At 35.8% G+C, this 13,791-nt stretch overlaps 1 protein-coding gene across 1 annotated transcript in view; it reads right to left on the bottom strand.

Moving 5' to 3' along the window:
* Positions 1–13,791, bottom strand: part of LOC107716842 (neurofilament heavy polypeptide-like) — a 47,705-nt gene that overhangs the window by 9,398 nt on the left and 24,516 nt on the right. Inside the window, exons 7-15 of the mRNA XM_016523441.1 lie at positions 11,459–12,018; positions 10,430–10,988; positions 8,561–8,662; positions 4,902–4,964; positions 2,755–2,850; positions 1,869–1,895; positions 468–512; positions 338–382; positions 167–211 (exon numbers count right to left, since the gene is read on the bottom strand). Coding sequence (XP_016378927.1) covers positions 167–211; positions 338–382; positions 468–512; positions 1,869–1,895; positions 2,755–2,850; positions 4,902–4,964; positions 8,561–8,662; positions 10,430–10,988; positions 11,459–12,018 — 1,542 coding nt within the window. The remainder of the gene's footprint in view (positions 1–166; positions 212–337; positions 383–467; positions 513–1,868; positions 1,896–2,754; positions 2,851–4,901; positions 4,965–8,560; positions 8,663–10,429; positions 10,989–11,458; positions 12,019–13,791) is intronic.

Raw genomic sequence — 13,791 nt, 5'->3', positions numbered from 1 at the left:
TTTTTGGTTTTTTTTTTTTTTTTTTTGACCATATGGGTTGAAAGTACCTGTTTGCCATTCATGCCATTTGCCATTCAAATGGGTGAATACATGATGACAGAACTTTCATTTATGGATGACCTATCCCTTTAAAGAAGTAAAGTATGATCAGATCATGTGGATTTACTTCTCTTTTTGTGTATGTTGACATCCACTGTCTTTGCTTTTGGAGCTGTGAAGCAGAGAGCAAATTTGAGTCAATATTCATCGCTACGATTATAAGTCATTTGAAAAATGTCATTCAGGGGTTGATGATAAAAAAAAAGCATAGGCACACATTGTGCTTGTTCTTTTGTACCTTTCTTTGCTTTCTCTAGTCTTGTTCTTACTGGAGACTCTTTTTCTGATGAGCAAATATTAGTGATGAGGTGAATTTCAGTACAATATTCAACAAAAAACAATAACTGATGTAAAGAGGGCTATTGCACCTTTTTTCTGTTTAAGCAGGGGTTCCCTTCTCTTAGTCTCAGCTTCTGGAGAGGGAAAACACAATAAACAATATAAAATTAGCTTCCAGATCAAAACACGTATATGATTATCTCCAAATTTGTTGGTAGAAATTTGCTCAGCTGAAAATTAATTTTCAAACTTTACAGTGTTTGCTGGCATAATGAGAACATTGTGTCAAATGCACAATAAAGGACAGTTAATTGGAAATATATATTTTGCATTTTATTAAATGTGGAAATAAACAAATTGAAATTGAATTTAGGAATAAATTAATTTCCTAAAGTGAAAATTGGCATGAAATGTCCCATAATGCTGTTGGCTCAAAATGATCTGATTTTTTATATTTTATTGTATTATTAATTAACCATTTTGTTAAAATAACAGAACAATCTTTTAAAGCACATCAATATGATTTATCAATAGATTAGTCTACTACTTTACTAGGTTTGCACAGGCCAACTTTAATCAAACAACACAATACATCACATACTCATGTGCTCAAGGGTGACTCTTTTAGCTGTGAAATGAAAAACAGTCAGACATGAATCAGGCCAAACTGCTTTGTTTAGAGAGAGTTGAAAACTGTCTGCAGTAACAGGTCACTTCATGATGACTAAATCACTGATACTATACACTGTTAATGTAAAAAACTCTTTGCCAGATCTATCAGTAGTCATGATTGGTGTTGCAAGTTGATTATACAAATTAGCATATCAGAGTGGAAATACTATCAAAGTCTTAAGTATATCTAAAGGTTGGGGTTTCGATTAAAAAATAAATAAATAAATAAATAAATCTAGATGAATTATTATGCACCAGGGGGCACTATTGTGTTTGTCAAAAAAATACAATACAGCTATTTTACTGATATAAGATCCTCAGCGATGTCCTGTAAAACAGATTGCTATATTATTATATAGATGAGATCATTATATATTTTATTCTAAAATGCTTTGAAAAATTTACTTGCAACGCTATCGCTTAGAGATGAACAAAAATAGACAAACTAACAAATCATATTTTATCTAAAATACAAGTTACTTATTAACTTATGTTCATAGAACTGTTGTATAAAAATCTGTGGTCTCATGTCTAACATTAAATAATGTGTAAATATGTAGTTTGTTACTGGAAAAAAAAGCTATTTTACTTCAACTATTTTAATTTACTGTTTTATTCAAATTATTTATTTTCATGGCCAAGCATAATCCATGATACTCAAAGAAAACATAGTTTATATAATACATATATAAGTATACATGCATATATAAGTATTTTCAAAATTATTTATATTAGCTTCTTGCAATTGTAATATATATATATATATATATATTAGCTGCAATAAATATCTGTTCAATAATATTATTGAATAAACACACCTCTTTTCTTTACTTTATCAGGTTCAGCTGGAAGAAAAAAAGGAGAAAAAGGACAATGAGTGACAGTTAATGTAGCAATTGAATTTATTATTACAGTAGATGGCGACTATGAGTGGATTTCTGCTTACTGCATTAGAAATCTCTAAACAACAATACAAACCACCAAACATGGCTTTGCTGAGCTCATTAGTGGCAAAAGCTTTGTCTAGCAATGTCAGACATGGTTAGGAAGAGGAACAAAATTTAATCTTGAAGCACAGCTTGATTTTTATATGATGTTCTGTAAGCACAACCAAATTAAATTGTAAAATGAATCGTATTTAGTAAAAAGCAGGATGGTATGAGTTTACAGTAAGGAGTAAGGGTCAGTAAGAGCAAATATATCTATAAAGTAAAATAATCCAAATATGATTTTCTGTATCTGCTGATACAGAAATTACCCATATGGTCAATATTTCATGCACATACTGTATGCATAGCTTACAATCCCTGCGTACATGTGCGTGTCTTCATAAATTTATAGTAGGCTACGTCCACCTCTTCAGTAACTTCTATAACACTGGTGCAAATACGTTTTTAGTTACACATCATTCACCAGTCAATGCTTATATTTTTAGCATACGATTTATTGCATGTTCAAAATACAGAATATCAGTTATTTTTGCATGAAAAGCTCACAATATTTGTTAGAACAGAATCCACAAAGATACCGGCATGTCTCTGACTTGATCTATGGTTTATCTATGGTTTATCCATGAGACATGGCCAGTGTAATTTGCTACAGAATGGCTCTGTTATGTTGAAAATTGAAAATATGCCCAGGCTTTTTTTATTATATTTTAAAACAACATGCTTGATATTGACCTTGCGAGTCAATACCAAATACCTTTTTCTTCCTTTGGTTTAGTGTCTTGGGCTTTTTGAGGCTCTTTATGTATTACTGAATGCATACAAGGACAGGTAGAGGCCTCTTTTTGTTTGCCTGGATACAAACAAATGCAAAATAGTGAGTGTCATTTGTGGGGACTTTCACACTAGCACTTTTGGTGCGCACCCGGGTTCGTTTGACGTCAGAGTTCGGTTCGTTTGGGTAATGTGAACGCTGTTTTCTGAACTCAGGTGCGCACCCGCGAACCGTAGCCTACTCGTAGCAATCGAAGTCGGGTTCAGACCAGGCAATCGAACCAAGTGTGAAAGCACCTATAGACTACAGTGATTCATTTAATTTAGTCATCTTTTGTTCATATGAAACATCGGCTCTGACGTTATGTGTTTTTTTTTTTTTGGAGGCACACTCAGACTTACTTGTCTGAGTGTGTGGCAAAAATCAAATCAATCACAAAAAATCTACTAAATATGAAAATTATTATGATGTAGCCTACATGAAAAAATGTGAAACTCAGCATGCATTCTTTCTTCCTTTGTTTTCTCACTGACCTTTGGTGCTAAAGTTTATTAGCTAATAAAATGCATTTACTCTTTTCTGATTAAGATCAGCAGGGGCATTGAAAGGTGTAAGATAGGATATTATGACTATGACTTTGATTTGCCATTGAAACTTCATATATTGGATTTGTGTAAATTTTCATTTGCATTTGTATAAAAATTAAATAGAATAAAAAATGTAATATAAAATAAGATGCTTATTTAGAGACAATAGCAGCACTTACACTGTAACTGTGAACTGACCTTCTTTTTTAAATAAAATAAAATAAAATAAAAAAGTTTCTCTATTTGGAGACAACAGCAGCACTGTAATTATGTACTGACCTTCTTTTTCAGCCTCTGCCACAGGTTCCTCTGCTTCTTTTTCTTTTCTTTTGTTCATATGAAACATCGGCTCTGACGTTATGTGTTTTTTTTTTTTTGGAGGCACACTCAGACTTACTTGTCTGAGTGTGTGGCAAAAATCAAATCAATCACAAAAAATCTACTAAATATGAAAATTATTATGATGTAGCCTACATGAAAAAATGTGAAACTGTTCAAAAAAATATACAGACTAATGAGAGATGCATTAGATTAGCCTTGTCTAAATCAACACAGGATGATAAAGATCGCATTGGCAGCGAAACACGAGGATAAATGTCTTCTACAGATTAATATATTGGTGTCATTATCTTTAAAACCCATAATATGCTTATGACATCAGAGGCCAATGCCAGATTTTACATCCATAAATCAAAATGTTATTACTAAAATTCATTTTTAAAGTGGTGGTAGTTAATCACAGGATACAAATACGACACCTTCATTATAAGTTTGGATTGCATAAATTTGCCAGAATTAATGTGACAATTTTTGATTAAATACCACCCCATCAGTAAAGAGATTGGATTATTGTAACAAGAAGGATGCCAGCTAAAAATAAAAACAGGTTGACAACCTCGCCAACAAATGGAGATTAACAATAATAACAAATCTGAAGATACTGGCTGAGAAGCAGGGAAATGTTTTTAGTGGCTGCAAGAATTCCAAGAAGTCTCTTAGAATAATAATTATATTGTAATTTAAAAATCCGGTTTTGATTGTGTTGCTTACATGCTCGCGGGGAATTACAGGGTGGTGTCATTCAAAATGCCTTTAACCTAAAATGCTAATGCCATTTTTGATATCAGTCAACCCTGCAGCTGAGTACATGATCTGTGTTATTAAAACAGCATGCATTCTTTCTTCCTTTGTTTTCTCACTGACCTTTGGTGCTAAAGTTTATTAGCTAATAAAATGCATTTACTCTTTTCTGATTAAGATCAGCAGGGGCATTGAAAGGTGTAAGATAGGATATTATGACTATGACTTTGATTTGCCATTGAATCTTCATATATTGGATTTGTGTAAATTTTCATTTGCATTTGTATAAAAAATTAAATAGAATAAAAAATGTAATATAAAATAAGATGCTTATTTAGAGACAATAGCAGCACTTACACTGTAACTGTGCACTGACCTTCTTTTTTAAATAAAATAAAATAAAATAAAATAAAAACGTTTCTCTATTTGGAGACAACAGCAGCACTGTAATTATGTACTGACCTTCTTTTTCAGCCTCTGCCACAGGTTCCTCTGCTTCTTTTTCTTTCAGTTCCTCGACTGCCGCTGTTTTAAGAAATAAAGCAAACAAAACAAAAGGTGAGTCTTACAGCCCAGAAAGAAAATAGAAAGACAAAAGACACAGACATGTACTTGCTTACACACACAGAGACACATCAACACAATGCCAACTTTGATGTTCAGATCTTTTTGTACTTTATTAGTGCTTTCTGTGCAGACTGTTCAACCCCATGGGTCAAAATGGATCTCTTCAAGTCCCACATTTTTTGCTCTCTCCCCTAGCAGCAGGCTTCTTTCTCTCAGCAGGGATTTATTCTGTTGTGTGAAACATATCTAATGATGTTCTTGATAGAGGAATGACAGAGTATCTGCTGCTTGCCTGCAGGCAGGGCCGAGATTCTCATTTTTCTGGCCTGCTCTCTGCAGTAAATGGAAAGGGGTGATGTTATTGCTGTAATTTTCTGCAGAGCACAACATTTTAAAGAACTAAAGTACAAAGTAGTAAAGTCAAAAACGAGTCAAATCTATTTGAGGTAACCTTGTCAATGAAACAGATCAGCAGGACACAATCCTGGGATATTTTTGGACATGAAACAGGTGGAAAAAGACTCCCAAATATTTCTTGATGATGGGGCCAAAGCAAGCACACACATTTACTGAATAATACTGGATTATACACTCTTTTGTTAATAAAAAAAATAACAAGATATTTGATAGAGCCAAAGCATACACTGAACATATTATAATCAGATTGTATTGCTGCCATTTATTTACTGAATAATACTGAATTATACACTTTATTGTGTAATGAATACTGAATTATACACTTTTTTGTTAATAAAATAAAATAAAAATAAATAATAAATAATAAAAACCTCTAAACTAAAATAAAAAATAATAAACTAAACCAAAATTAAAATAAAAGGTGGAAAATGCTCCCAAATGTTTCTTTTTGACAGGGCCAAAGCAACAGTGCATCATATTATGATCAGATCAAATTTATTTACTGAATAATACTGAATTATACATTTTTTTGTTTAAAATATTAAAAATATATTTAATATTAAAAATTAAATTAAATTAAATTATTAAATGTATACTTTATGCCAACAAGTGAAAGATTTCCTTTCACTTCATTAAGGCAACGGTCAACTTGAGATCTGCATGAGCCATATTAAATTCAGTGTGCATAAATACCCACAAACTTGACATACATTTGTAATCTGTTCATTGCACAAACAGCAGGAGATTGAATGCAAATCAATATGTTGCTGCAAAATCACTGAAGGTGAAAAACAAACTCTGAACAAATTTAACTAGAAAAGTAAAGTTAGAATGTTGTCCTGGCAAAGTCTTGCCTAAAAGTTTCAATCAGCTAAAAAAAATATATATATATATTATTTTAGGTTTACTTATTATAGGTTGTTTAGGCTTACTTGAGCAATTTGTTATCTTCATGATTGCTACATAGTTGCCTGGTCTTCCGAATGGCTGCTAAGGTTGCTTAGGTTCTCAATTAGTAAGGGCTAATCAGCCTTACTTTTTGGATTCAAATTAGACCAATCTACCATTTTTGGGCACAAATCCTCAGCAAAGACCATGAGAACCAGATGAGTCCTCTACACAGACTCTGTGGCCAGCTTCGACTCTTTCACCATGTGATCCAATCTTCAAGCGGAAGGAACTGGATGGATGTTCTGAGTGATGCCAGTCCACATTCTGACTTGTGTTGCAGCCTCGAACTAAACCACACCATGTTGGGTTCATCTGGCCAGAGGAGAACTGGCCCCTGACTAAGCCTGGTTTCTCCCAAGGTTTTTTTCTCCATTTCTGTCACCGATGGAGCTTGGGTTCCTTGCCACTGTTGCCTTTTGGCTTACTTAGTTGGGGACACTTAATATCTGGTGATATTATCGACTTGTTTGCACAGACACATTTAGAAGAAAACTGAACTGAGCTGGATGATGACATCACTGAATCAACAATGAACTGACTTTAACCGAAAAAATGACTGTTTGCTATTGTCCTCTTTTTAGAGCTGCTTTATAGCAGAATTGCATTTTGTTTGCAGCGTGTAACCCTTGCAGCATCTCAGAACACCTTAGTTACCACCTTGTGACTCCCTAACAAGTCAGAGAACATTAGCAACCACTTGCCATGGTTGCTAGGGTGCTCTTGAATTGACAGCATAATGAGCTTTTCTCCTTTATGAAATGTATTTGAATCTCTCTGTATAAGTATCAGTTCTTGGCACTGTGTGTAACCACAGTCTCACCGTGTTCCACTGTTGTCTCTGCAGGCACAAGTACACTTCATTCTGCTGTTCCCAGACAGAAGCAGCAGCAGTCAGTCCTCTGAACTCATCTGAGCTCTGAGTCTGTGATACTGCTGTGTCATACACTGTCTCAGAGCGGGATTAGATTTCCATCTTGCAATACACACATGGCTTTATCCCCAATCTCCTCTCCAGATTTTAATCTGATACCCAGTAGGATCTTTTGCCCTCAGGGAGAATTCAGAAAAATTCTAGTTCAACACCATATCGATAAATCAAATAACAAGAATAATTGGAAAGGGAGGAATATATCTCACTGGAGGAAATCATATTATAGAGATCCTTGTGCTTTTATAATGTTTATTTTAACATGGTTGAGGTTACACCTTTTTTCCATTATTTAATTAAATATTTAAAATATGTATTTTAGGTAAATCATTAAAAATATTTCTTAAATTAAAAATATTATATATTAATTTCAAGAACTGTTCAAAAGCTGAGGAAAATCAAAAATAAAGAAAGAAAGTGCATTTTTTTTAAAACATCTGTATATTGGCCTATATACTAATTAAAATAATTATCACAATAATTATTTTAAATAGATAATTGAAAATATGTATTTTTAATAAATAATGAATATTAATTATTAAATAAAATAAACTATTATATATAAGAAAATTCTTAAATATTCAGTTCAATAAATAAAGTTCAATAAACGGTCACTTTAACATAACAGTTTCCTAGGGGGTCAAAAATATAATTAATGAGGTCAGACATCTTCGATCTATAACTGAGCCTGAGGAAGTACTTTATTCGTCTTTTTACACACTCACAGGAAAAAAAAAGGTACAAAATCTGTCACTGCGGCGGTACCTTTTCAAAAGGTACACCTTTGTACCTAAAGGGTGCATATTGGTTCCTTAAAGGTATGTATTAACACCTGAAGTGTACATATTAGTACCTAAATAGTACAAAATTGCACCTTTTGAAAAGGTATGGCCCAGGTGATAGCTTTTGTACCTTTTTTACTGAGAGTGCAGCAGAGACCAGTGCAGAACATCAAGCAACTTGACACACACCAGCATCATCCTAATGCTGTGGAGTAGATGGAAAAAAATGAGCCATAAGGAAGTCTTTGGAGATCAAAGTTTGAGGCCTAAGGGTCTGCTCAACCCTCACATCCACAGCCACACACACATGCCCTCTTCTCCCGTCATCCACCACCATCAGGCTTCTGCTTGTTGTAGAACACCACTCCTCCACAGTCAATAACCTTGGAGCTCATTAGTGTTGGCATAATATTCTCATTTTAATTCTGGTTCATTTTATATGCTTCATGCAAGCAAACTGTTGCTATGTTTGTTACCTTTAGGGACCGGTTCTGGTTCTGGTGCTTTTGCAGCAATTTCCACTTCCTCTGCGCTTTCATCCTTTTCATCTTTCTCCTCTTCTTTCAGGGTTGTTATGTCTTTGAAAGAAAAGCAAACATATTTATAAGGCTCGCCGGATAGATCACAAGAAGTATTTGTGATTTTGTTTCGAAGTCTTTCCAACCTTTAGTAACCAGTAAAAATTTATTTACCCTTGACCTATTATTCTTGAACTCTTCCAAGTGATTTTGGCGGGAGCTAAAATTTTCCCTTTGTTGCTGGCTAGATTGCATTAGCATTTGACAAAGAGATACAATCAGATTTAATTTGCAAACAGAACTATTTTTTTCAATTATCCTATTGAGACTGATCCTTCAGATTTCATTAGCAACATCAGCGGCGAGTTAGGAGCTGGAACAGGTGGTTTAGCTTTGTGCAAAGTGAATTAGCAAATCAACTAAATTAAGTTAGTCAAGCTGTCCTATGCTTAACTTTCATAAGTAAAAAGCAAAAGGTATCAGCAGTATACATAAAACATACCAATAGCTTTATGTGCTGCTGCTGCTGCTAAGACAATGACTATAACCACTATTCCTAACTTTTTACTCATTCTATAGCCACAATAACCTATTTTGATTTTCTCTAGTTTACAAGTGCATCTTCATTTGGCTTAATCTCGTTCCAGTGTTTTCCTTGATCATCCAGAACTTTGATGCCCTTGAATGACCCCTTTCGAGACAAGTGTTTGGTGACAGCTGACATGAAAGCAGTCTCTCATGGATTCTAACCGTTTCACTGGCAGCTGAAAAGCAATGCACCAGCTGCGGTTCTTTGATCCACCCAGCATGAATTAGACTTCAATCACAAACTCAAATGGGGTCTTTTCCTATAGCATATTTGGATATGTATAGCAGCAAACTTATACTAAACAATTTTTTGTGAGATAGCAAGTGATGTCTAAATGATTAAAGTATTCGGTTAAAATTAAGAAAACCTATAGGCGGTACATTCAAGTTTTTATAAAGTTTTCAGACTGATAAATTACAGACTGATATAACATTACAAATAGGAATTGTAAAGAATTCTTGAGGATTTATACAGAGTTCCAACTTCCAATTCTTGTTATGGTTTCTTAACGGTTCCTGTTTTTTAGTACTATTAAGGAATAAATAAATGCAAAAGGGTCAATCAGGGAATTCAGTATTCCAATGAAATCAATGGGAGAATGCATTTGAGAAAACTATTTGGTTCTTTTTTTAATTGTATTTGTTTTTTATGTCACTGGCTAGTTTATTTATTATTTTGACATGGACACATTTAAAAAACAAACAAACAAAACAAAATAAATTATCTTTTAGAGTCAATAACTATAATCTTGGTACCTTTCTCAGGTGAAGAGCCATCATCTTCATCAGCCACCACTGTTGTCTCATCTCCACCTTGTTCGGAGCTAACTACAGTTGCTGTTACTATAATATCATCATCATCATCCTCACCCCTTATCTGTTCCTCTCCCTCCTCTTTTCCCTCTTCCTCCTGCTCCTCCTTATCTGCAACGTCATCAGTTAGCTCAGGTTCCTCAATAACACCCTCACCTTCACTTGCTATATCTTTCTCAGAGTCAGCATCTTTCAGTCCAGCACCAGTTTCATCTTTAAGACTGTCTTCTGTAACCTCACCATGATCGTCAGCTAGTTTTTTTGTTATCTTATCATCATGGTCATCAAATGGGATATCAGTAGCGCTTAAGCCATCTTGTGAGTCAGCTAAATCAGCCACTGCATCATCAGCTTTAGCAGCACTCTCCTCTATGGTTGTTAATAGCTTTGAATCGCCATCAGCTTTAAGAAATATAGGTTCCTCACCAGTTTCTTGCACTTCAACATCAGTGACTGTAGCACCAGCATCAGCTATAATACCAAGAGCAATGGCGATATCAGCCTCTTGGACCTCACCGTCATCATCTTTCTCCTCACTTTGGTCATCTTTTTGGTCATCATCTTTACCATCAGCAGGAGTATCTTCTTTTCCATCTTCTTCCTCAGGTGGTTCTTTATCTACATCAGTTTTGCCCTCCTCCTCATCATCAGCTGCCTCGGTTTCTTTAGGAGTGACTTGTTCTGCAGTTTCTTCTTTCTCCTCATCAGGTTCAGCAGGGATCGAAGTATCTTTCTTTTCGACAGCAGGAGCAGCAGCAGCTTCCTCTTCATGTTCCTCCTCAGCATCAGCTTCCTCTTCTTCCTTTTCTTTTTCCTCCTCCTTCTGCACAGCTTCTGCTTCCTCCTCTTCATGTTCCTCTTCCTCCTCAGCATCAGCTTCCTCTTCCTCCTTTTCTTTTTCCTCCTCCTTCTGCACAGCTTCTGCTTCCTCCTCTTCATCTTCCTTTTCTTCCTCAGCATCAGCTTCCTCCTTTTCCTTTTCCTCCTCCTCCTGCACAGCTTCTGCTGCTGCTTCCTCCTCTTCATCTTCCTTTTCTTCCTCAGCATCAGCTTCCTCCTTTTCCTTTTCCTCCTCCTCCTGCACAGCTTCTGCTGCTGCTTCCTCCTCTTCATCTTCCTTTTCTTCCTCAGCATCAGCTTCCTCCTTTTCCTTTTCCTCCTCCTCCTGCACAGCTTCTGCTGCTGCTTCCTCCTCTTCATCTTCCTTTTCTTCCTCAGCATCAGCTTCCTCCTTTTCCTTTTCCTCCTCCTCCTGCACAGCTTCTGCTGCTGCTTCCTCCTCTTCATCTTCCTTTTCTTCCTCAGCATCAGCATCAGCTTCCTCTTCCTTTTTTTCTTTTCATCATCAGCTGCCTCGGTTTCTTTAGGAGTGACTTGTTCTGCAGTTTCTTCTTTCTCCTCATCAGGTTCAGCAGGGATCGAAGTATCTTTCTTTTCGACAGCAGGAGCAGCAGCAGCTTCCTCTTCATGTTCCTCCTCAGCATCAGCTTCCTCTTCTTCCTTTTCTTTTTCCTCCTCCTTCTGCACAGCTTCTGCTTCCTCCTCTTCATGTTCCTCTTCCTCCTCAGCATCAGCTTCCTCTTCCTCCTTTTCTTTTTCCTCCTCCTTCTGCACAGCTTCTGCTTCCTCCTCTTCATCTTCCTTTTCTTCCTCAGCATCAGCATCAGCTTCCTCTTCCTTTTTTTCTTTTTCCTCCTTCTGCACAGCTTCTGCTGCTGCTTCCTCCTCTTCATCTTCCTTTTCTTCCTCAGCATCAGCTTCCTCCTCTTCTTTTCCCTCTTCCTCCACCACCGCTTCCTTCGCTAATTCCTCCTCCTCTTCTTCTCCATCCTCCTCTTCTTCCTCCTCTTTGATCTCCTCATCACTTTCTTCTTCCTCTTCTTCTTCTTCTTCATCCTCCTCCTCTTCTTCTTCTTCCTCCTCCTCCTCCTCTTCATCAGCAAGCACCTCATCTTCATCTTCCTCCTCATACTCCCCTTCCTCTTCTAACATCTCCTTGGCCCATATCTCTGCAACTATATCATTAGGTTTTCAGAAACATCAGTGAAGCTGTAATGCATAACACAGGGGTGCCCAAACTCGGTCCTGGAGGGCCGGTGTCCTGCAGAGTTTAGCTCCAACTTGCCTCAACACACCTGCTGGTAAGCTTCTAGTATGCCTATAAGAGCTTGATTAGCTGGTTCAGGTGTGTTTAATTGGGGTTGGAGTTAGACTCTGCAGGACACCGGCCCTCCAGGACCGAGTTTGGGCCCCCTGGAACATATAATCAGATTTATATATTGTAAATTAGTGTTTTAATGTGACATCATCCCTTCAGTATGCTATTAGATAGTTGAATACTTAGAAGACATGCAAACTAATAGGACTGTCTTTTTAAAAAATAATGTGCAAATGATTGATTGATTGATTGATTGATTGATTGAAGGAGTACATCAATCACAACTTGATGAGACCTCGTAATTATATACAGTACTTGGCAAAATTACAAATGTTTGTGGATTTTAGTCAGTGTCTGTTAAAGTAGGTATGAAACTGAAATCGTGGTAATCTTTTCTTACCTATATTGTAACATATATGTGACAGTTTTGATTTCATAGTAACAGCTAACTGAGGTCATCAAAATGCTCAAATAATAATCATAATAATACTTTCAGTGTATAGTGTAAACACATCTTTATATATCTAGAGTACTGCAGTAATTATGTATTTTTGTAGACCAACCCGGAAGCAGTGGTGTAATGTAACGAAGTAATAATACTTTGTTACAGTACTTAAGTATTTTTTGGGAGTAGGCCTATCTGTACTTTACTTGAGTTATATTTCAGCCAACTTTTACCTTTACTCCACTACATTTCCTAATTAAAATGTATACTTTTACTCCGATACATTCCCCCAAAGCATATTCGTTTCTTACTACAAAATAGTCAGAAGTCAGAAGAACACAGACTGCAGGAAAGCAGGTTTGACGAATCAGTGGTCTGGCGTTTGCAAGTTAGACTCCTAAAAACACCTTTTTCATCTGCAAACAAGTGCGCGCACAACCGCAGATAATTCATTTTCCATTCAAGTCGAGTCTGGGGTGTGCGATATACAGCATCGTCTGCGATAATATGGTAAGTGTTGTTGTAATGATGTGCGATCTGACATTATCAAGTAGGCTATATCACCAAATCACACACAGGGTGCACGCACGTTGATTTATTAGTCTATTAAAACTTAAAATTCCAGGCATTCTAAATTGTAGATGTAAAAAATGCTTCTGTATGCTTTTTATATTTATATAATTTAACTTAATCTATAGCCTATCACACAAAGAGTACCGTTTTTCAGCATGAACACATTTAATAATAATTTTATACAAGTTCAGTAAAGCAATGTGACTTACATTTTAGACATAATATTGCTTGTTTTTGCTCAAGTTTGCTGTTTTGCGTCTCTGAGCAATGGACGGTGTTTACTTATTGAGTAAATCAGCTTTTGAATCAGTTGAATAAATGATTCAGTGATTCCCTCATTAACACAATCAAATGCTTTGTTTCTGAATGAATCAGTCGTTTAAATAAATCGGTTGAATCTCAATGACTCACTCATTAACAGTCCCTTGCTGTCACCTACTGGCGGTTTTAATTTCACATTTCGACTTTTTTTTTTCACGTTTTAAATAATTTCAGATATCAGTATTCAATGTTTTATGTTAAAAACAAAACATTAGGCCTATTTATGCATCTGTAACTGCAGTTTAAATGCATCCATGTCCCCTCTGAGATACATAAACTGTGTAAATACAT

The sequence above is a fragment of the Sinocyclocheilus rhinocerous genome, unplaced genomic scaffold (genome assembly GCF_001515625.1).
Source record: "Sinocyclocheilus rhinocerous isolate Xijiao unplaced genomic scaffold, SAMN03320098_v1.1 scaffold1874, whole genome shotgun sequence".
NCBI classification, from domain to species: Eukaryota; Metazoa; Chordata; class Actinopteri; order Cypriniformes; family Cyprinidae; genus Sinocyclocheilus; species Sinocyclocheilus rhinocerous.
The sequence above is the reverse complement of the archived record's forward strand: the minus strand, read 5'-3'. Positions and strand labels throughout refer to the sequence as shown.